The following is a 25,003-nucleotide window of genomic DNA, read 5'->3' on the forward strand; positions in this document are numbered from 1 at the left end:
TGATGTTCTCCTACTGGGAGATCTTTCTGATCCAAGGCAGCACCAGGGCTTCCAGAGTGGATTTGGGACTTGGCTACTATGTCCCTGATTGTCTCATCTGTCTCATCTCCTCCAGGTCTGCCATTCTAGCATCCAGAGATTGGTCTCATTCTCTGAGAGCCATTCTCTCTTTGCACCGAGTGCACACATACAATCTCTCACCGGCTGGTAAAAAATCATACAAGTGATAATCGATGCAAAAGACTGGGAAGCCCCCCTCTTGCTGCTGGACTGCTGCCTTCATCTTAATTTTGTTGAGGTCCTAGTTAAGTTTAGGTTTTTAAGGGAGTGGGAATTAGAGTACTTTAATTGTATAGTTGTATTCACTAATTAATCTGCTAGTGACCTACAAAGGGATGATTAAAATCTCAATAAGGGCTGGTGGTTTAGTATAAATTAGAAAAGAGCCTGATAGATTTTTACTGAGAAAGTGTTTCTTGCCTAAAAGTCAAGCGTTGAGCTAGGGGTGGGTGGGAGGGACAGACAGATACTAGAATTAACTCCCTTTGGTTTGCTTATTATCTCAGAAACACACAAACTCTAAAGAATATATCCCACTATTAAACCTCTCTCCAAACTTTTTAAAGTCCAAGTATTTCCAAAACTGTACTTACCAGTCCTCTTCAACCACCATTAATTTGATCTTCACTCAAAGGATTGAGAGGTTTGAGATTTGCACGCCGAGCATCTCGTGCTTCCAGTTCTCTTCTACTGCAAAGGGTGCGGGGCCTCTGGAAGCTGGGGCTGTGGAAGTCAATCCCTGGATCGGTTGCTGTGACCTCTGGACTCCTCTCCCAGGGGATGCTGGGAGCAGTATGCAGATGAGACTTCTGTCTCTTACCCCAAATCCTGTTTCTACTGTGTGCTTAGAATTTCACCTCCAATACTGTACCTTTCCCTTTGTACTCTAAATGCATTTCTTTGCATAGTTTAGCAGATTAGTATATTTAAGATGCTAAAAAAAATGGTGAACTGTGCTGTTCATTTTTTTTTTTTACTGGGAATGGCTCTTCGCATAAAGGCTTTAACATGGAATGAAGTGTAACTCAATCATCTCAAATGCCCTGTAGGTCCGAGTCAAAACACAGCAGAGAACACCAAATCCAATGAAGACAAACCCCATGGAAAACGTAAGCCAGTAAGCAGAACAGACATCCCACCCATCTAGCATTGAAGCTGCAGACATGTCCTTCTTCTACTCTGCTGCTCACTTCAGCTGCTGCTAGCATCAGTCCAGCATTGCAGAAGCCATGGTCAGGGAAATGTCAGCAGCCGGGTCACTCCAATACTGATAGGCTCCAGGAGTACCAAACACGTTGCTGAGTCCGGGGGCTCCTTCTCCCTCCCTCCTTTGCTTTATTCACAGAAACAGAAAATCAAACACATGAACAATACTCAAATAATTCACTGGTACTGGAGCTGCAAATGTGACTGGGAGCTCTGCTGCTGCCCAACTTTACCAAGTCTCTTCAAACTGAGGCAGACGTTCAAAGCACCAGAGAAAGTCAGTGGTTTCAGATTGCCGAGGCCTGCAAGGCAGCTGCTACAATAGTGACACCACCTGTCCCAGACATCCATAGACACGACCTTCAGCTACAACAATTACGGATTCAAACTGGGCTAACCACCAAAGACAGCAACCTTCACTCTGCTCTGCTTGGATATCTTGGCTCCCCCACTCCTCATCTTTTCAGAGAACTCCCTCCTCCTCCTCCATTCCCGTCTTTCCCCCTCTTCAATCCTTTCCTCCCCATTCCCTCCATAGGGGTTTACAGTTAGGCTGCTGGAAAGTAAATGATATCAGATTTGCACTGCAAGGCCCATGCAGCAGTAACGCAGCGGCACCATAACCTCGGGATTTACCCTTGCACCTTGCTATGCTGTGTGACTGCTTGGGTAGGTGATTTGAGTGAAAATACTGGGGGGGGGGAGAGAAGACTAGATGGAATAGTTTGAATGATGATGGGGATGAGAGAAGCCTGGAAGGTGTGGTTTGCATGATGATGGGGGTGAGAGAAGCCTGGAAGGTGTGGTTTGAGGGATGATGGGGGTGAGAGAAGCCTGGAAGGTGTGGTTTGAGGGATGATGGGGATGAGAGAAGCCTGGAAGGTGTGGTTTGAGGGATGATGGGGATGAGAGAAGCCTGGAAGGTGTGGTTTGAGGGATGATGGGGTGAGAGAAGCCTGGAAGGTGTGGTTTGAGGGATGATGGGGATGAGAGAAGCCTGGGTGGAGTGGTTTGAGGGATGATGGGGGTGAGAGAAGCCTGGATGGAGTGGTTTGATTGGTGATGGGAGGGAGAGAAGCTTGGGAGGTGTAGTTTGAGTAGTGGTAGGAGGGAGAGACGTGCTCTTTATCTCTCTCTCTGTCTTTGCCTTGGGCTATGATATCTGATCTGTTGTGTGTTCACAGGTACTCTACTGCGACCATTGATACTTTATGATGATGTCATGGTGACACCAGAAAGCATGAAAAGGTAAAAAGATACTTTTCGTCTCCTGTGGGAAATGCGTAAAGGACACATTTGAGTCCTCTCCAGTGAACAAGGAGTGGGACGCCTGGTGTGTTGATCTCCACTGATGAGAAGAAAGGACTGTGTGTGAGCAAATTTATTAAAGAGTCAATATAAGTGTGTATAAATACATCAGTTTATCAAAACTCACGCCTAACAACTGTAAAGCAAGTTTGCGCTTATAAATGGTGTTTTCCGTAGTTAGGGTGAATTAGCCATTATGTGTGGCTGCTGTCATTAGGCGACACTGAATGGCCTTGTCTCTCCTAGCTACTAGAAGTTTGAGTTTTACTGAGCATGTACAGAAGTTCGCAGACAGGCTGGAGCCTCTTCAGTCACAAATATTAGGAATGTAGATAGCTGGGTGGCTGGTGGGCGTGAGGATCGCCTGGTAACTTGCCTATCTCGTGCGAAGGTGGCGGACCTCACGCGTCACCTAGATAGGATTTTAGACAGTGCTGGGGAGGAGCCGGCTGTCATGGTACACGTGGGCACCAACGACATAGGAAAATGTGGGAGGGAGGTTCTGGAAGCCAAATGTAGGCTCTTAGGTAGAAAGCTTAAATCCAGAACCTCCAGGGTAGCTTTCTCTGAAATGTTCCCTGTTCCATGCGCAGGTCCCCAGAGGCAGGCAGAGCTCCAGAGTCTGGATGGAATGGTTTGAGTGGTAAATGGGGGGAGATAGAGAAGCCTGGATGGAGTGCTTTGAGTGGTGATGGGAGGGAGAGAAGCTTGGGAGGTGTGGTTTGAGTGGTGGTAGGGGGGAGAGAGGTCTGGGTGGAGAGAGGTCTGGGTGGAGAGGTTTGAGTAGTGATGGGAGGGAGAGAAGCTTGGGAGGTGTGGTTTGAGTGGTGGTAGGGGGGGAGAAGTCTGGGTGGAATGGTTTGAGTGGTGGTAGGGGGGGAGAAGTCTGGGTGGAATGGTTTGAGTGGTGATGGGGAGAGGGAGAGAAGCCTGGATGATATGGTTTGAGTGGTGATGTTGGAGGAGAGAAGTCTGGGTGGAATGGTTTGAGTGGTAATGGGGGGGGGGGAGGGAGAGAAGCCTGGATGGAGTGGTTTGAGTGGTGATGGGAGGGAGAGAAGCTTGGTAGGTGTGGTTTGAGTGGTGGTAGGGGGGAGAGAAGTCTGGGTGCAGTGGGATGGGGGGGGGGGAGAGAAGCCTGGATGGAGTGGTTTGAGTGGTGATGGGAGGGAGAGAAGCTTGGTAGGTGTGGTTTGAGTGGTGGTAGGGGGGAGAGAAGTCTGGGTGCAGTGGGATGGGGGGGAGGGAGAGAAGCCTGGATGGAGTGGTTTGAGTGGTGATGGGAGGGAGAGAAGCTTGGTAGGTGTGGTTTGAGTGGTGGTAGGGGGGAGAGAAGTCTGGGTGCAGTGGGATGGGGGGGGGAGGGAGAGAAGCCTGGATGGAGTGGTTTGAGTGGTGATGGGAGGGAGAGAAGCTTGGTAGGTGTGGTTTGAGTGGTGGTAGGGGGGAGAGAAGTCTGGGTGCAGTGGGATGGGGGGGAGGGAGAGAAGCCTGGATGGAGTGGTTTGAGTGGTGATGGGAGGGAGAGAAGCTTGGGAGGTGTGGTTTGAGTGGTGGTAGGGGGAGGGAGAAAAGCCTGGATGGAGTGGTTTGAGTGGTGATGGGAGGGAGAGAAGTTTGGGAGGTGTGGTTTATTTATTTATTTATTTATTTAAAACTTTTATATACCGGTATTAGCATGCAAACATCATACCGGTTTACATTGTAACTAAAAGACTGAAAATACAATTAACAGGGCGGGGAAGGGGGAAAGAGTAAATACATAGTGCAGAAAGTATTGAAGAAGAAAAAACATCAACTTTGAACGGTAACAGATGGGTTAATTACAAGAGACTATAAACAATATACAATTTAAGTGTCGCCTATGTGAGGATTGTTCATGAGGGTTGAGAGGAGTGATGGTAGATGGAGACAATTATTCTGGGTATGCCTGTCGGAAGAGCCAGGTCTTTAGTTTCTTTCTGAACTTAGAGTAGCATGGCTCGAGCCTGAGTGTAGTCGGGAGGGAGTTCCATTGTTTGGGGCCTGCAATGGAGAGTGCGCGGCCCCTTGTGGCGGAGAGGTGGACTTTTTTGATGGGAGGTATGGATAGGGTCCCTTTGTTGATAGACCGCGTGCGTCAGTCAGAGCGTATGGGGCAAAAGGGTTCATCAAGCCAGTTAGAGTTGTAGGAGTAGATGGTGGTGGTAGGAGGGAGAGAGGTCTGGGTGGAGTGGTTTGAGTGGTGATGGGGGGGGAGGAAGAGAAGCCTGGATGGAGTGGTTTGAGTGATGATGGGGGAAGGGAGAGAAGCCTGGATGGTATGCTTTGAGTGGTGATGGGAGGGAGAGAAGTCTGGGTGGAATGGTTTGAGTGGTGGTAGGGGGGGAGAGAAGTCTGGGTGGAGTGGTTTGAGTGGTGATGGGTGGGAGGAAGAGAAGCCTGGATGGAGTGGTTTGAGTGATGATGGGGGGGGAGGAAGAGAAGCCTGGATGGTATGGTTTGAGTGGTGATGGGAGGGAGAGAAGTCTGGGTGGAATGGTTTGAGTGGTGGTAGGGGGGAGAGAAGTCTGGGTGGAATGGTTTGAGTGGTGGTAGGGGGGAGAGAAGTCTGGGTGGAGTGGTTGGAGTGGTGATGGGGGGAGGGAGAGAAGCCTGGATGGAGTGGTTTGAGTGGTGATGTGGGAGGAGAGACATCTGGATGGAGTGGTTTGAGTTGGTGATGGGAGGGAGAGAAGCTTGGGAGGTGTGGTTTGAGTGGTGATGAGGGGGAGGGAGAAAAGCCTGGATGGAGTGGTTTGAGTGAGATGGGAGGGAGAGAAGCTTGGGAAGTTTGGTTTGAGTGGTGGAAGGGGGGGAGAAGTCTGGGTGAAATGGTTTGAGTGGTGATGGGGGGGAGGAAGAGAAGCCTGGATGGAGTGGTTTGAGTGGTGATGGGGAGAGGGAGAGAAGCCTGGATGGAGTGGTTTGAGTGGTGATGGGGGGGAGGAAGAGAAGCCTGGATGGAATGGTTTGAGTGGTAATGGGGGGGGGGGGGGAGGGAAGAAGCCTGGATGGAGTGATTTGAGTGGTGGTGGGAGGGAGAGAAGCTTGGGAGGTGTGGTTTGAGTGGTGGTAGGGGGGAGAGAAATCTGGGTGCAGTGGGATGGGGGGGGGGAGGGAGAGAAGCCTGGATGGAGTGGTTTGAGTGGTGATGGGAGGGAGAGAAGCTTGGGAGGTGTGGTTTGAGTGGTGGTAGGAGGGAGAGAAGTCTGGGTGGAGTGGTTTGAGTGGTGATGGGAGGGAGAGAAGTCTGGGTGGAATGGTTTGAGTGGTGGTAGGGGGGGAGAAGTCTGGGTGGAATGTTTGAGTGGTAATGGGGGGGGGGGGGAGGGAGAGAAGTCTGGATGGTGTGGTTTGAGTGGTGATGGGAGGGAGAGAAGTCTGGGTGGAATGGTTTGTGTGGTGGTAGGGGGAGAGAAGTCTGGGTGGAATGGTTTGAGTGGTAATGGGGGGGGGGAGAGAAGTCTGGATGGAGTGGTGATGGGAGGGAGAGAAGTCTGGGTGGAATGGTTTGAGTGGTGGTAGGGGGGAGAGAAGTCTAGGTGGAGTGGTTTGAGTGGTGATGGGGGGCAGGGAGAGAATCCTGGATGGAGTGGTTTGAGTGGTGATGGGAGGGAGAGAAGCTTGGGAGGGGTGGTTTGAGTGGTGATGGGGGGGAGAGAAGTCTGGGTGGAGTGGTTTGAGTGGTGATGGGGGGGGAGAGAAGCTTGGGAGGTGTGGTTTGAGTGGTGATGGGGGTATGAAGCCTGGGTGGTATCTAGGAGGGAGAGGGCTGGTAGTGATACTGCAGATTGGATGTGACTCTCTCAGAACCAGAGGCTGGTGGAGTTGCTCTCTCACTCTCTCTCCTTCCTTTTATGTGGGTCAGGATTCTGGAGATGGAAGCACACCGGACCCAGTACATTGCTCCCCCAGTTAATCGTGATGGTAGTGCTGGTTACCCTGAAACAGGGCCCCCGGGGCCTGGGCGGAGGATTGATTACATTCTGTACCGAGAGGAGACAGTCTCCAGGACATTAATTACTGTAAGTAACAAAGCACTCACCTATGACTGAAACCACACGGACTCTTATCAAAAGCCTGCCCTGGGATTGGCTAATGCTTCAGTTCCTCTAGGCTAATTAGGAAACAAACTAGTGACTCGGTGTGACTGTCCTGTGGTGCAGTGCTGTCTCTGTATGTGACTGTCCTGTAGCGCAGTGCTGTCTCTGTAGCGCAGTGCTGTCGCTGTATGTGACTGTTACTGTACCATAGTGACCTCCCTGTGCGATGTCTCTGTAGTGCAGTGCTGTTTCTGTATGTGACTGTCTCTGTATGTGACTGTTATTGTACCATAGTGACCTCCCTGTGCGATGTCTCTGTAGCGCAGTGCTTTCTCTGTATGTGACTGTCTCTGTAGCGCAGTGCTGTTGCTGTATGTGACACTCTCTGTAGCGCAGTGCTTTCTTTGTATGTGACTGTTATTGTACCATAGTGACCTCCATGTGCGATGTCTCTGTAGCGCAGTGCTTTCTCTGTATGTGATTGTCTCTGTAGCGCAGTGCTGTTGCTGTATGTGACTGTCTCTGTAGCGCAGTGCTTTCTCTGTATGTGACTGTCTCTGTAACTGTACCATAGTGCCCTCCCTGTGCGATGTCTCTGTAGTGCAGTGCTGTCTCTGTATGTGACTGTCTCTGTAGCGCAGTGCTTTCTCTGTATGTGATTGTCTCTGTATGTGACTGTTATTGTACCATAGTGACCTCCATGTGCGATGTCTCTGTAGCGCAGTGCTTTCTCTGTATGTGATTGTCTCTGTAGCGCAGTGCTGTTGCTGTATGTGACTGTCTCTGTAGCGCAGTGCTTTCTCTGTATGTGACTGTCTCTGTAACTGTACCATAGTGCCCTCCCTGTGCGATGTCTCTGTAGTGCAGTGCTGTCTCTGTATGTGACTGTCTCTGTAGCGCAGTGCTTTCTCTGTATGTGACTGTCTCTGTATGTGACTGTTACTGTACCATAGTGCCCCCCCTGTGCGATGTCTCTGTAGTGCAGTGCTGTCTCTGTATGTGACTGTCTCTGTAGCGCAGTGCTGTCTCTGTATGTGACTCTGTTTGTGACTGTCCTGTAGTGCAGTGCTGTCACTGTATGTGACTGTCCTGTAGTGCAGTGCTGTCTCTGTATGTGACTGTCTCTGTAGCACAGTGCTTTCTCTGTATGTGACTGTCTCTGTAGTGCAGTGCTGTTGCTGTATGTGACTGTTACTGTACCATAGTGCCCTCCCTGTGCGATGTCTCTGTAGCACAGTGCTGTCCCTGTATGTGACTGTCTCTGTAGCACAGTGCTGTCCCTGTATGTGACTGTCTCTGTAGCGCAGTGCTGTTTCTGTATGTGACTGTCCTGTAGTGCAGTGCTGTCTCTGTATGTGACTGTCTCTGTAGCACAGTGCTTTCTCTGTATGTGACTGTCTCTGTAGTGCAGTGCTGTCTCTATATGTGTTACTGTATCATAGTTCGCTCCCTGTGTGACTGTCTCTGTATGTGACAGTCCTGTAGCGCAGTGCTTTCTCTGTATGTGACTGTCTCTGTAGCGCAGTGCTGTCTCTGTATGTGACTGTTACTGTACCATAGTTCGCTCCCTGTGTGACTGTCTCTGTATGTGACTGTCCTGTAGTTCAGTACTGTCTCTGTATGTGACTGTCCTGTAGTGCAGTGTTGTCTCTGTATGTGACTGTTACTGTACCATAGTGCGCTCCCTGTGTGACTGTCTCTGTAGCAAATTGCTGTCTGTCTATGTGACTAAACTTATGTCAGAGTTTCTAGAATTTTGACTATGCACACTGAGCATGCCCAGCATGCCCTATACCACGTGTCCACGAGGGGTCTCTCTTCTGTCTTTTTTCCACGGAGCTGTCATTTTCTTAGTGGACTCGGTCTCACTCACTATGTTTATGCTCATGAAGTGCAAATTTTAATTCCCATGAAGAATTCAATAGACGAAACACTTAAACTGACGGCAATGTATCTAGCATCGATTAAACAGCTGTTAACGAATATGAAATTGAGTCTAAATGTTGAAAAAACTGAAGTCATATATTTAGGAGAACTAACAGTATTAAACCATCAATTTTGACCCTAGAAGATAACAAAACTAGTCTGGAAATCAGAAATAATTCGTGAAACCTAGGCGTGATCATTGTTTCTGAACTCAATTTAAATATACATATTAATATGAAACTCAAAGAAGGTTACAATAAACTACAAACACTCAAACATTTAAAACCTTTACTTGATCACAGTTTTTCAAGTCTTACTGTTCTCAAGCATAGATTATTGTAATGCACTATTCTTAGGACCTCCACAATCAACAATTCGACCGTTACAAGTACTTCAAAACACTGCAGCACGTGTACTAACCAACACAAAAAAATATGATCACATCACACCGGTTCTGATTTCATTACAATATCGCATTGAATATAAAGCCCTCTGCATCCTACATAGGACAATCTTTGGGGAAGGAACAGAATGGCTAAATGCTTCTATAAGAATACACAACCCCCAAAGAAACCTCAGATCATGTAATAAGGCTCTCGTATCTATTCCGACAGTAAAATCAGCACATTTAACGCAGGTCAGAAACAGAGCAATCTCTCTCGCGGGACCAAAGATATGGAACGCACTACCTGAAAACCTAAGAATGCAGCAAAATGAAAAAACATTCTAAAAAGACCTGAAAACGTGGCTTTTTTGTAGAGCCTACAATGAGCAGAACCAGGTGGCATTGCTGGTCGATTTTTATTTTCTTATTTATATTTAAATTTAAATTTTATTTTTATTCTTGATGCACTGAAATTTCCTGATATAGTTAGTAGCCTGTTTTAATGTTTTACTATTGATTTTATGTATAATATAGTAGTTAATATTTGTCTTTTAAAGATTTTATTTTGTATTATTGATCTTACAAGCCGTTAAGCCCGTTAAAACGGGCTACATTAACATTTTCTTTGGATCATTTCCTTCCCCCTCATTCTCCCTCCCACCTCCCCCACTCTCTCCCCTCAGTCACTCCTCTCTCTCCCCTCCTCCCTCCCTCAGTCACTCCTATCTCCCCCTCCCCCAGTCACTCCCCTCAGTCACTCCCCCCTCCTCCCCTCAGTCACTCCCCCCTCCTCCCTCCCCCCTCCCTCAGTCACTCCTATCTCCCCCTCCCCCAGTCACTCCCCCCAGTCACTCCCCCCTCCTCCCCTCCCTCCTCCCCTGAGTCACTCCTCCCTCCTCCCTCCCCTCAGTCACTCCCCCCTCCTCCCCTCAGTCACTCCTCTCTCCCCCCTCCCCTCAGTCACTCCTCTCTCCCCCCTCCCCTCAGTCACTCCTCCCTCCTCTCAGTCACTCCTCCCTCCCCCTCCCCTCAGTCACTCCCCTCTCCCCCCTCCCCTGAGTCACTCCTCCCTCCCCCCTCCCCTCAGTCACCCCTCCCTCCTCCCCTCAGTCGATCTCCGCCGAAGACCCGGAGCGGCGGCGGCCCGAAGACGCGGAGCGGCGGCGGCATGCGCGCGAGGGAGAGACAGACTTCCTTCCGTCCGTCTGTCCCTCCCTCGCGCGCATGCCGCCGCCGCTCCGCGTCTTCGGGCCGCCGCTCCGGGCCACTGCTGCGCCGCTCCTGCCCGGGTCTTCGGGCCGGTGCCGCCGCCGCCGCCGCTCCCGCCGCTCCGGGTCTTCGGGCTGCCGCCGCCGCCGCTCCGGGTCTTCGGGCTGCCGCCGCCGCCGCTCCGGGTCTTCGGGCCGCTGCCGCCGCCGCTCCGGGTCTTCGGGCCGCCACTCCCGCCGCTCCGGGTCTTCGGGCCGCCGCCGCCGCTCCCGCTGCTCCGGGTCTTCGGGCTGCCGCCGCCGCCGCTCCGGGTCTTCGGGCCGCCGCTCCTGCCGCTCCGGGTCTTTGGGCCGCCGCTCCTGCCGCTCCGGGTCTTTGGGCCGGTGCCGCCGCCGGTCCGGGTCTTTGGGCCACCACTGCCGCCGCTCCTGCCCGGGTCTTCGGGCCGGTGCCGCCGCCGCCGCTCTTCGGGCCGCCGCTGCCGCTCCCGCCGCTCCGGGTCTTCGGGCCGCCGCCGCTCCGGGTCTTCGGGCCGCCGCTCCTGCCGCTCCGGGTCTTCAGGCCGCCTCTTCGGGCCGCCGCTCCTGCCGCTCCGGGTCTTTGTGCCGGTGCCGCCGCCGCTCCGGGTCTTCGGGCCGGTGCCGCCGCCGCCGATCCTGCCGCTCCGGGTCTTCGGGCCGCCGCTCCTACAGCGCCATTTTTATTTTCAAGAGGCACACTGTGACCGATGTGCTCGCATGCGCGGTAGAGCTGCTCTCTACTGCGCATTTGCGGCACGTCGGTCAAGCTTCGTTTATTAGGTAGGATGTTTATTATCATGGATATTTGTAAACTGTTGTGATGGAACCCCTCTAAACGACGGTACATAAAATGTTATAAATAAAGAAAGCTTCGTGGTATGGTTGAGCTCACTTGGCTTTTGCCTGGAAAACGTTTTTATGGGTTTTCTCGTTTTTTCCGTATCAGTTCGTCGCTGGGTCCATCTTGGTGCCTTCCAGTTATGCCACTAGTCAGGATTTTCGAGGTTTCGCATAAGTTTACTTTCACGGTTGATTCCCCCCATGGTGGCAGTGCTCCAGTGCCCACTGCCCACCACTATCATTTCCAACTGCAGCTCCTTTTCTTTTCATTCCATCATAGCCACGTCCAGTTTTCACTGATGTCGATCACTGATCCACTTAAGGTCTGTACCCTCTTCATGGGGGCATCACATGTTGTTTGGGGTTGCTGCTCATGCACCCAAATGACCCAGAAGGGACGTCGGCATTGACTTGATAAGATGGATCAGCTCTTCAGGTTGAGGAAGTCTAAGCCATCAACGGCATCGGCATCAATGGACCTTGGAGCTATACCAATGGACACCGTGCCATTGACATAGGTGGGACAGTCTGTGCCATCGGCGGACAGGGGCACCGGAGACCAATTGTTGTCAATTTCTCCCAGGTTGAGGATGCTGGGTTCATCGTCTTTCGACCTCGGCACTGGAGAAAGACCGGGCCAAACATCGAGGGCAACCTAAGAAGCATCGGCACCAGTCCCCGTCTATACACGTTGCCGGACACAAGGATGCACTGGCTTTTGCCACGATGCCCCTAAACTGCCCCATTGGTGAGGAGGGCCTATCCTCTGTTGGTACTGGGGGTCTGTGATGGTCCTCACCGGTCTTGGTGCCAGTCTCTGATCCACCTTGGGGTTCCAAGGAAGATCTGGCCACACCTCCTTCCCAGCTGGTGTTGGCATTGGCAAAGTTCGGGGAGGAACTGGAGCATTGAGTCCAGCTGGCGATGGATCGAGCACTGCAGAGCATTGGGCCTATGGCACCAATGGCACTGGAGCCGGTACTGCCCGTTATCCACTGCTGGAGAAGTTCAACATGCTTATCTTTACACTACTGACCCAGCAGGTGCTGGTTCACAGGACTTACAGTACCAGAGGTTGCCATTTGGGCTAGCGTCCGCCCTATGGGTCTTTACAAAATACCTGGCCATGGTGGCACAGGATTTGAACTGGGAGTTCATTTCTTCCCCTACCTGGATGATTGGCTGGTCAAGAGCACCAGCAGGAGCTGTCAGGTCCATGCGCTTGATCATTCAGGTGTTGGTCACTAGGGTTCATTCTCAACTACCCAAAGTCCGATCTCAGTCTGTCACCTTAATTGATCTTCATAGGAGCCCTGCTAGGCACGGCTTAGGCCAAGGCCTTTCTATTTTGCCATAGGACAGACACCTTGGTGACCATTGTACCAGAGGTTCAACAGAGCCACCAGGTATCGGCCTGACACGTGTTGAGGTTTTTGGGCCATATGACAGCAGCCATCCATGTCACTCCCTTGGCACGCTTACTCATGCGCAGAGCCCAATGGACCCTGAGGTCACAGTGGTACTAGGCCACTTAGAGCCTCCAGGATTGCATCCATATTACCCCATCTCTCCGGGACTCATTGTCCTGGTGGTGGGTAATTTCCAATCTGGAACAAGGAATTTCCTTTCGGAATCTTCCTACTCAAATCGTGCTAACCACGGATGCATCCACCCTGGGGTGGGGAGCTCATGTGCATGGGCTCGGCACCCAGGGTCTGTGGTCCACGCAGGAACATTCTTGTCTAATCAATTTCCTGGAGCTCAGAGCAATCAGGTACATGCTTTGGGCTTTCAGAGATAGGCTGTCCAACAAAGTTGTCATGATCCAAACTGACAAAAAGGTAGCCACATGGTACGTCAACAAGCAAGGAAGCACGGGAGCGTACCTCTTGTGTTAGGAAGTGGTCCATATCTGGGCCCAGGCCCTACCTCATGGGATGGTGCTCAGGGCCATGTACCTAGCCAGGATGGAGAATGTGGTGGCAGACAGGCTGAGGAGCCTTCAGACCCCACGATTGGTCCCTGGGGTCGTAAATAGGATATTCCGCCTCTGAGGAATCCTGGACATAAATCTGTTTAACTTCCCCTGCACCAGGAAGGTGCCTCTGTTCTGCTTCCGGTACAGGTCAGAGGGCATACCAGCCTCAGACACCCTTGCCTGTCATTGGGCATATCCTCTGATTCCCTTAATAGCGAAGACTCTCTTGAAGCTTTGCAAGGACAGAGGGACCATGATCCTCATAGCTCCTCATTGGCTGAGACAGGTCTGGTGTCCACTCCTGTGGGAGTTGTCCATCCGGAGACTGATCAGTCTGGAGACTTCCCCAGATCTCATCACACAAGATCAGCGGCATCCCAACCTCCAGGCCCTGTGGCTCACAGCCTGGAGGTTGGGATGAACATAAGAATTTGACATACTGGGTCAGACCAAGGGTCCATCAAGCCCAGCATCCTGTTTCCAACAGAGGCCAAACCAGGCCACAAGAAGCTGGCAATTACCCAAACACTAAGAAGATCCCATGCTACTGATGCAATTAATAGCAGTGGCTATTCCCTAAGTAAACTTGATTAAAGCATTTAATGGACTTCTCCTCCAAGAACTTATCCAAACCTTTTTTAAACCCAGCTACACTAACTGCACTAACCACATCCTCTGGCAACAAATTCCAGAGCTTAATTGTGCACTGAGTGAAAAAGAATTTTCTCCAACCGCTTGATCTTTCAGAAGATGTGTCTTGGGTCCTGGTGGCTTCTAGAAAGTCCTATGGACTGTAGTGGAGGAGGTTTCCCATGTGGTGTAAGCAGAAGGCTCTATATCCGTTCTCCTGCCTCACACAAAAACTGTTTGACTACCTTCTACACCAGGGGTGGGCAAGTCCGGTCCTCGAGGGCTGCAAACCAGTGATATGCATGAAATAGATTTGCATACAACTGAGGCAGTGTGTATGCAGGTCTCTCTCATGCATATTCATTAAGGATATCCTGAAAACCCGACTGGTTTGCAGCCCTCGAGGACCGGAATTGCCCACCCCTGTTCTACACCTATCTGAGGCTGGCTTTAAAACCAACTTCGTTAGAGTTCATCTGAGTGCAACTGGTGCTTACCACCACGGTGTAGATGGTTTGCCCATCTCTGCACAGCCTATAGTTGAATGCTGCATGTGGGGCCTGCTTCAGTTGAAGCCTCCTCTAAGGCCTCCTCCTGTGTCTTGGGACCTCAATGTGGTGCTAGCTCAGCTGATGGAAGCTGCTTTTGAGCCGCTGCACACCTGTGATCTGAATTACCCGTCCTGGAAGGTCATATTTTTGGTGGTGGTCACCTCAGTGCACAGGGTCAGCGAGCTCCAGGCTTTAGTGACTTATCCACCTTTAAGTACGTTTTTTATCTTGACAGATGGTCTTGTGTACGCATCCGAAGTTCCTGCCTAAGGTGATGACAGATTTCCATCTTCAGGTCAATCATCCTGCCAGCATTCTTTCCCAGGCCCCATTTGAACCAAGCGAGCCTTATCCTTCTACCTGGAGCCAACAGAAGCCCATAGACAGTCCACCCAACTTTTTGTTTCTTTTGATAAGAATAGGTTGGGCCTTGCCATTGCAAAAACAGACAATATCCAGTTGGTTAGCAGATTGCATCTTCTTCTGTTATGCCCAGGCGGGACTGCATCTTGGGGGTCATGTCAAGGCTCATTCTGTCAGAGCCATGGCGACATCTGTGGCCACTTACAAGCAATTCCCATGGAGGAGATCTGCAAGGCTGCGACGTGGAGTTCTCTCCACACATTCGCATCCCTCTACTGTCTGGCCAGGAATGGCTGAAGCGACAGCAGGTTCGGCCAGTCTGTCCTCCAGAACCTGTTTGAGGTGTAGAACCCAACTCTCCCAACCTAGGGCCTGTTGTTTGGGTTCAGGCTGCCTCACCCTGTATCAACAGCGCCGGTATTATTGTGCTCATTGGCATCGGGTTAGGTGTCTGTTGATCTCCTTTTGTGTTGGAGAGCATGAGTGAGGGCTATCATCCTGTTTGTCCTTGGAGAAAGCAGAGTTGCTTACTTGTAGCAGGTGTTCTCCGAGGAAAGCAGGATGTGGGTCTTCACGAAACCTGCCCACCACTCTGTGGGTTTGGGTTTCAAATGTTTTTTTTATTTTCATTGTAATTCTATGTCATGAGACTGAAGAGGGGGACCCTACGTAGACGAGTGGTATAGGGCATGCTGGGCATGCTCAGTAATGCCTAGTCAAAGCTTCTAGAAACTTTGACATAAGTTTTCGGCATCGGGGCTCCATCTGATGATTTCACACATGTGAGAAGACTAGATTCCTGCTGTCCTTGGAGAGCACGTTACAGGTATGCAACTCTGCTCTCTCCCTGTATGACTATCACTGTACCACAGTGCTCTCCCTGTGTGATTGCCTCTGTACTGCAGTGCTCTCACTGTGTGACTGTCCCTGCAGCACAGTGCTGTGCCTTTTACTGTCTCTGTAGTGCAGTGCTGTTTATATATGTGACTTTGTAGTGCAGTGCTTTCACTGTACCACAGTGCTCTCCCTGTGTGATTGCCTCTGTACTGTAGTGCTCTTGCTGTGTGACTGTCTCTGCAGTGCAGTGCTGTGCCTTTTACTGTTTCTGTAGTGCAGTGCTGTTTATATATGTGACTTTGTAGTGCAGTGCTTTCACTGTACCACAGTGCTCTCCCTGTGTGATTGCCTCTGTACTGTAGTGCTCTTGCTGTGTGACTGTCTCTGCAGTGCAGTGCTGTGCCTTTTACTGTTTCTGTAGTGCAGTGCTGTTTATATATGTGACTTTGTAGTGCAGTGCTTTCACTGTACCACAGTGCTCTCCGTGTGTGACTGCCTTTAGCGTAGTGCAGTCTCTGTATGTGACTATCTGTGTAGCACGTGCTGTATCCATGTGTTACCATTGCTGTGTCATGGTGCCATCTCTATCTGACTGCCTCTGTAGTGAAGAATCTGTGTGAGACTGTTGCTGTACCACAGTGCTCTTTGTGTGACTGTTGCTGTATCACAATGTTTTCTCTTTGTTTGACTGTCTCTGTAGTGCAGTGCCGGGTCTTTATGTGACTTTCACTGTAATATGGTGCATCCGCCCTATGTGACTGTCTCTGTGTAATACAATGCTGTCTCTGTGCAAGACTATCGCTTTACCAAGGTGTTTTCTTTCTCTGTAACTGTCTTTGCAGTGCAGTGCTGTCTCTGTGTGTGACTGTTGCTGTACCACAGTGCTGTCTTTGTGACTATCTCTGTAGTGCAGTGCTGTCTTTATGTGTGAATGTCTCTTTCTGTATGACCGTCTCTGTTGAAGTGCTGTTTCTGTGTGTGACTGTCTTTCTCTCATGTCGTGCTCTCTCTCTATGTGACTATATCTGTGACAGAGTGCACTTTCTGTGTGACTGATTCTAAAGTGCTTTGTGACTGTCACTGTATCACAGTGCTGTCTCTATGTGACCGTCTGTATGCCATAGTGCTGTCTCTGCTTGTGACTGCCACTATATCACAGTGTACGCAATGTGGCTTTCTCTATAGTACTGTCTCTGTTTGTGACTGCCACTGTATCACAATACACATTCTGTGTGACTATCTCTGTGGTGCAGTGCTGTCTCTGCTTGTGACTGCCGCTGTATCGGAGTGCACTGTCTATGTGACTGTCTCTGTGATGCAGTGCTGTCTCTGCTTGTGACTGCCGCTGTATCGGAGTGCACTGTCTATGTGACTGTCTCTGTAATGCAGTGCTGTCTCTGCTTGTGACTGCCGCTGTATCACAGTTCTGTCTGTGTTTGTGACTGTCTCTGTGGCACAGTGTTGTTTCTGTGTGTGACTGCTGCTTTATCACAGTGCTGTCTCTGTGTGACTGTCTCTATTTCACAGTGCTGTCTCTGCTTGTGACTGCTGCTGTAGAATAGTGCTGTCTGTGTGACTGTCTCTGTGGCACAGTGTTGTCTCTATGTGATTGTCTCTATGGCATAGTGTTGTCTCTGCTTGTGACTGCCGCTGTATCACAGTGCACTCTCTATGTGACTCTCTGTGGCACAGTGCTATCTGTGTTTGTGACTGTCTCTTGTGCAGTGCTCTCTGCTTGTGACTGCCACTGTATCGCAGTGTCGTCTCTCTGACTGTCTCTATGACACATTGTTGTCTCTGCTTGTGCCCGCCGCTGTATGGTAGTGCTGTCTCTGTGTGACTGTCTCTTGTGCAGTGCTGACTGTGCTTGTGACTGCCGCTGTATCGCAGTGCACTCTATGTGACTGTCTCTTGTGCAGTGCTGACTGTGCTTGTGACTGCCGCTGTATCGCAGTGCACTCTATGTGACTGTCTCTTGTGCAGTGCTGTCTCTGCTTGTGACTGCCGCTGTATCGCAGTGCTGTCTTTTTGTGACTGTCTCTGCGGTGCAGTGCTGTCTCTGCTTGTGCCTGTTGCTGTATCGTGGTGCTGTCTCTGTGTGACTGTCTCTGTGTGACTGTCTGTTGTGCAGTGCTGACTCTGCTTGTGACTGCCGCTGTATCGCAGTGCACGCTCTATGTGACTGTCTCTTGTGCAGTGCTGACTCTGCTTGTGACTGCCTCTGTATCGCAGTGCACTCTCTATGTGACTGTCACTTGTGCAGTGCTGACTCTGCTTGTGACTGCTGCTATATCACAGTGCACTCTCTGTGTGACTGTCTCTGTGGCACAGTGCTGTCTGTGCTTGTGACTGTCTCTTGTGCAGTGCTTTCTGGGCAGCATGTGGAATTCCCTGGAGCAGAGATCTGGGTCTTGTGATGTAGTCAGCAGTGATTTCCTGACCCATCCTGCTGGGGCCCCTATGAAAGCTGGAAATAGTACAAATCCTCTGCTACAAGACAAACTCAGAGGTCGCCATTGGATGTGGATGCACAGAGCCACACACGCAGGTCTGGAACGCGGTCTCGCTGGACTTGAAATGTAGCTGCTAAGCGCTGATCCTCTCCGCCGGCTTTCTCACATCACTTCATAAGCTCGTCATACTCCACCTTATCAAACCCATGGTTTATGCAAGGCAGATTACATGAAAATATAAAACAATAAATGCAAACTTGTCACCTTCCTCTCCCTCATTGCAGCGATGATCCACTTCTAAAGTCAAAACAGCAGGAAGAAGAGAGACACTCGAGCTCCCCTAGATCTTCTCCTTCTCTCTTCTCCCTCAGGGGTGCCTCCTCCATTGTAGATCTTAGTGTTGCCCACACAACAAACTCCTTCTCTATCTCGCTCACAAAGATATTGAACAGAACCAGTCCCGATCCATGAAGCTCTCCTCCGATCACCCTTCTCACCAAAGAGTGATTTCCATTTACCACGACCCGCAGCCGAGTCTTCATCCACTCCACCACCTTAGGACCCACTCCCAGGATGCTTAGTTTTATTCTCAGCTTCCTATGCGGGAGCGTATCTGAAATCCACATAAATCACATCACGGGCTCTTCCGTGAGCTAATTCTCTCCTCACGAAATCAAAGAAATCAATCTGATTCATTCCTCTGGTAAAGCCATTCAGCCTCCAAACCTACAACTCACTGGACTGCAGGCGTTCACTCATCTTTCCTTCAGCAGAGTCTCCATTAATTCCCCGACCCCTGAGGTCAGCCTCCAAACTTACAACTCACTGGACTGCAGACGTTCACTCATCTTTCCTTCAGCAGAGTCTCCATTAATTCCCCGACCCTGAGGTCAGCTTCCAGACCTACAACTCACTGGACTGCAGACGTTCACTCATCTTTCCTTCAGCAGAGTCTCCATTAATTCCCCGACCCCTGAGGTCAGCTTCCAAACCTACAACTCATTGGACTGCAGACGTTCACTCATCTTTCCTTCAGCAGAGTCTCCATTAATTCCCCGACCCTGAGGTAAGCTTCCAGACCTACAACTCACTGGACTGCAGACGTTCACTCATCTTTCCTTCAGCAGAGTCTCCATTAATTCCCCGACCCCTAAGGTCAGCTTTCAAACCTACAACTCGCTGGACTGCAGACGTTCACTCATCTTTCCTTCAGCAGAGTCTCCATTAATTCCCCGACCCCTAAGGTCAGCTTTCAAACCTACAACTCACTGGACTGCAGACGTTCACTCATCTTTCCTTCAGCAGAGTCTCCACTAATTCCCCAACCCCTGAGGTCAGCTTCCAAACCTACAACTCACTGGACTGCAGACGTTCACTCATCTTTCCTTCAGCAGAGTCTCCATTAATTCCCCGACCCCTAAGGTCAGCTTTCAAACCTACAACTCACTGGACTGCAGACGTTCACTCATCTTTCCTTCAGCAGAGTCTCCATTAATTCCCCGACCCCTGAGGTCAGCCTCCAAACCTACAACTCACTGGACTGCAGACGTTCACTCATCTTTCCTTCAGCAGAGTCTCCATTAATTCCCCGACCCCTAAGGTCAGCTTCCAAACCTACAACTCACTGGACTGCAGACGTTCACTCATCTTTCCTTCAGCAGAGTCTCCATTAATTCCCTGACCCCTGAGGTCAGCCTCCAAACCTACAACTCACTGGACTGCAGACGTTCACTCATTTTTCCTTCAGCAGAGTCTCCATTAATTCCCTGACCCCTGAGGTCAGCCTCCAAACCTACAACTCACTGGACTGCAGACGTTCACTCATCTTTCCTTCAGCAGAGTCTCCATTAATTCCCCAACCCCTGAGGTCAGCTTCCAGACCTACAACTCACTGGACTGCAGACGTTCACTCACCTTTCCTTCAGCAGAGTCTCCATTAATTCCCCGACCCCTGAGGTCAGCTTCCAAACCTACAACTCACTGGACTGCAGACGTTCACTCATCTTTCCTTCAGCAGAGTCTCCATTAATTCCCCGACCCCTGAGGTCAGCTTCCAAACCTACAACTCACTGGACTGCAGACGTTCACTCACCTTTCCTTCAGCAGAGTCTCCATTATCCGTTCATTATATTCGATATGTTCCATGTAAACCGCCTCCCGGCGATAGTTATTTCTGTTAAATGTGAACCGGAGTGATATGTATTGTATACAGGAACTTCCGGTATATAAAAACCAAAAATAAATAAATAAAATAAATAATTCCCCGACCCCTGAGGTCAGCCTCCAAACCTACAACTCACTGGACTGCAGACGTTCACTAATCTTTCATTCAGCAGAGTCTCCATTAATTCCCCGACCCCTGAGGTCAGCCTAACCAGCCTGAAGTTGCAGCTTCCTCTCTGTTACCACTCCAGTATCTCAGTTTAGTATCTGATTCCTCATCTAAGACCTTTTATTCCACTCCATAAAGTGTTGCTAACGCTTCTCAAACTTACCCACTCTATCAGGCTTATAAGCTTTTAACTTTCCCATGAAAAATACCCTTTCAATGCAAGATCTAACTCGATTCATGGTAGGCGCTGCTGCCCTCCACCTGAATGACAATTTTAATCTCGCTGCAAGAATTATCTGCAATACAGGTCTGCTCTATAAGCGATTGAGTTAAGCAGCAGCATCTTAGGATCCTTAAGGACCCAAATACCTGTGATATGCAAGATTTAATGTCATTCCCAGCAAACCCCTCCTCATTTCCTCCAACACAGATCAGACACTGAAGGCTATATTCTATTGTCGGGGACAGATACCAACGACCCGTTTTCCACTATTTGGGAGGAAATGCAACTTTTACTTGTAGATGAAAAATAATCATTCCAGAAGGACTCTTCCATAACCTGTGCTAAATCCTTCTTCCATACAGCCGGATATCTCGATTTGATTTCATGTCCTCATTCAGCATGGCCTACACCCTGACGATGGAGCGAGAGATTTTTATCTGCCCCTTCACAATAAGTTTTTTTCCCTGAGTTCGCCCAGCAATAATTTCTTTCTTGCATGGTTGCCGATCTAAGAATCTGTCTTCCTCCGTTAAAGGATATTTTTGTCCACTGACTTCAAAGGATGTTGATCTCTTCCCTGGGGGAAATTCTTTTGTACATAAGAAAGTGGCATGGATCCCCGTTTCCTCCATTCAACAAGTGTTAGAGCACTCTCGCAGCCCAGACTCCATCCCTTAGTCGCGCGCGCACTCGTATCTAAGGGCATATCACCAGGGTTTAACCTCACACGTTTTCTGCAGTAACACCTTTTGCAACCCGTGGAGGTCTCTGCTTACAAATAAAGCTAGTTATCCTTCTCTACCACTGCTTCAGGGTTTGCTCCAAAACCTGGATCAGGAGAGTGAAACACATAACAAAATCTTGGAGAATATTTATTTTCACCATGGAGATTCTGCCTAACCTCTCCCATCACGTCACATCTTGAAATAAATCCACAATAAGGGGCTCATAATTCATTCTAAACAGATAATCTAACCGAGGCCCAGTTTGCACTCCCATGTACTTTTGCCCACCTGAAAGGAAACCCGTTTCTGAAATGTGCAATCAGATTCACACCAGTTTCTGAAATGTGCAATCAGATTCACACCAGTTTCTGAAATGTGCAATTAGATTCACAGGTGCTGAAGTATTTAGAACTTCCGACTTTTCCTCATTGACCTTGAAACCCAAGACCTCACAAACTTACTGTTCCAAAGAGATCTCTGGGCTAGTCAAAGTAAACATAAGGTCATGCACAAATAAAGATCGTTTATATGTAACCTTTCTCACCCATACTCCCTGAATCCATGTATTGGGTCTAGCCTTTCATGTAAAGGGCTCCACGTTTTGCTGAAGGAGGCGTACATCTTTCTAGATAAAGAAATTAGTGCAAGCAAGGTTATTCAGGTGATAAAGACTTGAAGTTGTGCAAGGCCCCGGGTTTGGATGGGTTCACAACTAAATTTTACAAACATTTTTGGCCAATCCAAAATTTTTTTAAACACAGTTAATTATACATTAAAAAATATTTTCTCTTATAAATTTTAAATGTACAACTTAGTAACTTCATTGTGTGTCCCCTAGCCTTCAAACTCTAAAAGAAATAAATAAATAAACAACCAATTAACATTTACTCATTCTACTATACTCATTATTTTATAGACCTTGATCATATCTCCCCTCAGCCGTCTCTTCTCCAAGCTGAAACGTCCTAACCTCTTTAGTCTTTCCTCATAGGGGAGCTGTTCCATCCCCTTTATCATTTTGGCTGCCCTTCTCTGTACCTTTTCTAATTCTGCTTTATCTTTCTTGAGATGCGGTGACCAGAACTGCACACAATGCTCATTGTATGCTTTCTCTATGGAGTGATTCAGAGACATTATGATATTCTCTGTTTTATTCTCCATTCCTTTCCTAATAATCCCTAGCACTCTATTTGCTTTCTTGGCTGCTGCTGCACACAGTGCTCATTGTATGGTTTCTCTATGGAGCGATACAGGGACATTATGATATTCTCTGTTTTATTCTCCATTCCTTTCCTAATAATCCCTAGCACTCTATTTGCTTTCTTGGCTGCTGCTGCACACAATGCTCATTGTATGGTTTCTCTATGGAGTGATACAGAGACATTATGATATTCTCTGTTTTATTCTCCAGTCCTTTCCTAATAATCCCCAGCACTCTATTTGCTTTCTTGGCTGCTGCTGCACACAATGCTCATTGTATGGTTTCTCTATGGAGTGATACAGAGACATTATGATATTCTCTTTTTTATTCTCCATTCCTTTCCTAATAATCCCTAGCACTCTATTTGCTTTCTTGGCTGCTGCTGCACACAATGGTCATTGGTTTCTCTATGGAGTGATACAGAGACATTATGATATTCTCTGTTTTATTCTCCATTCCTTTCCTAATAATCCCCAGCACTCTATTTGCTTTCTTGGCTGCTGCTGCACACAATGGTCATTGTATGGTTTCTCTATGGAGTGATACAGGGACATTATGATATTCTCTGTTTTATTCTCCAGTCCTTTCCTAATAATCCCCAGCATTCTATTTCCTTTCTTGGCTGCTGCTGCACACAATGGTCATTGTATGGTTTCTCTATGGAGTGATACAGAGACATTATGATATTCTCTGTTTTATTCTCCATTCCTTTCCTAATAATCCCCAGCACTCTATTTCCTTTCTTGGCTGCTGCTGCACACAGTGCTCATTGTATGGTTTCTCTATGGAGTGATACAGAGACATTATGATATTCTCTGTTTTATTCTCCATTCCTTTCCTAATAATTCCCAGCACTCTGTTTGCTTTCTTGGCTGCTGCTGCTGCACACTGAGCAGAAGATTTCAAGGTACTTTCCTGGAAACAGGATGCTGGGCTTGATGGACCCTTGGCCTGACCCAGTATGGCATGTTCTTATGTTCTTATATGTTTGCTTTCTGCTGCAGGAGATTAAGGAGTTCTCATTTATCACCCAGCTGGCTGGACTGACTGACCATGTACCTGTAGGAATGCAGCTGTTTGTCTCTTCTGCAGCTGGATGGGACTAAGACACCGCAGAGGGACCTCTTGTTGTTGCTGTTCCCCTCCAGCGACGTCTTGGAGTTCCTGCTCACCCAGAGGGATCTCTCAAGTTCATGGATTCCTTACAGAGACATCTTATTGCCACTGCTCCCCAAGGAGACCTGCCGTTACCACTGCATCCCTTCTCCCTGAGCCAGACTCTAAAGAATGATGTGCCAGTAGCCCTGCTCCTCGTAGAGACAACCCTGCCAAACTGTATGTGACAGCACTAGGTCACAGCATGCCGAGACCTCCTGTGCCTTCTTCTCAGACTGTGCCAGACAAAAGAAAGCTGAGACGGTTTCTCTTCACTGTGTGAAACGAGAGAGCATGGGAACATCCCAAGGCCTGTGTAAGAGACAGTCTGGGACAGGGTGGAAGTCTCTTTCTCAGGGACCCTGTGCTAGGTATCACGTCAGAGAAAAAGTACTGTTATTCCTGCCAGGGATGACTTGCTTGTTCCAGAAATATCAGAAATAAAAAAAATATTTTCCTACATTCTTCTGAGTCTGTGTATTCAAGTAGCACTAATGAACAATGTGACCTCTAGAGGTCTAATGTGGTGGATTTTAAAAGGGTTATGGGGCGGATTTTAAAAGGCGCGCGAATAGCCTACTTTTGTTTGCGCTCCAGGCGCAAACAAAAGTACGCTGGATTTTAGTAGATACGCGCGGAGCCGCGCGTATCTGCTAAAAACCTGGATCGGCGCGCGCAAGGCTATGGATTTTGTATAGCCGGCGCGCGCCGAGCCGCGCAGCCTACCCCCGTTCCCTCCAAGGCCGCTCCGAAATCGGAGCGGCCTCGGAGGGAACTTTCCTTTGCCCTCCCCTCACCTTCCCCTCCCTTCCCCTACCTAACCCACCCGCCCGGCCCTGTCTAAATCCCCCCCTTACCTTTGTCGGGGGATTTACGCCTCCCGGAGGGAGGCGTAAATCCCCGCGTGCGGGCCTCCTGCGCGCTGGGCCGCGACCTGGGGGCGGGTACGGAGGGCGCGGCCACGCCCCCGGACCGCCCCGGGCCGTAGCCACGCCCCCCGTACCCGCCCCCAAAACGCTGCCGACACGCCCCCGAAACGCCGCGACGACCGGGCCCGCCCCCGACACGCCCCCGACACGCCCCCCCTCGGAGAACCCCGGGACTTACGCGAGTCCCGGGGCTCTGCGCGCGCCGGGAGGCCTATGTAAAATAGGCTTCCCGGCGCGCAGGGCCCTGCTCGCGTAAATCCGCCCGGTTTTGGGCGGATTTACGCGAGCAGGGCTCTGAAAATCCGCCCCTATGCGCGTAATCCTTTTAAAAGCCTCCTGGGTGTGCTGAGCCTATTTTGCATAGGCTCGGGATGCACGTATGTCCCGGGGCTTGAAAAAGGTGGCGTAGCTGGGACGGGTCTGGAATCGTGGGCCGGCCGGCACTAAAACGCGTAACCTATGCCTGCCTTGAGGCAGGCGCAACTTCGCGAACAAAGGTAAGGGAGGGGGTTTACATAGGGCTGGGGGGCAACTTAGATAGGGGAAGGTGGGGGGGTGGCGGAGGAAACAGGGAAAGCCATTGGGGCTCCCCTAGGGCTCGGTGCGTG

At 49.7% G+C, this 25,003-nt stretch overlaps 1 protein-coding gene across 3 annotated transcripts in view; it reads left to right on the plus strand.

Moving 5' to 3' along the window:
* The window catches only part of LOC115079721 (sphingomyelin phosphodiesterase 5-like), a 94,443-nt gene extending 70,515 nt beyond the window's left edge, over positions 1-23,928 (plus strand). For all 3 annotated transcript variants that reach the window (XM_029583504.1, XM_029583494.1, XM_029583484.1), the window contains exons 6-8: positions 2,451-2,514; positions 6,464-6,620; positions 23,316-23,928. In XM_029583504.1, the coding sequence (XP_029439364.1) occupies positions 2,451-2,514; positions 6,464-6,620; positions 23,316-23,417 (323 nt within the window). In that variant the 3' untranslated portion in view covers positions 23,418-23,928. The remainder of the gene's footprint in view (positions 1-2,450; positions 2,515-6,463; positions 6,621-23,315) is intronic.
* The last annotated feature ends 1,075 nt before the right edge of the window (positions 23,929-25,003 follow it).

Source organism: Rhinatrema bivittatum, chromosome 1 (genome assembly GCF_901001135.1).
Source record: "Rhinatrema bivittatum chromosome 1, aRhiBiv1.1, whole genome shotgun sequence".
NCBI classification, from domain to species: domain Eukaryota; kingdom Metazoa; phylum Chordata; class Amphibia; order Gymnophiona; family Rhinatrematidae; genus Rhinatrema; species Rhinatrema bivittatum.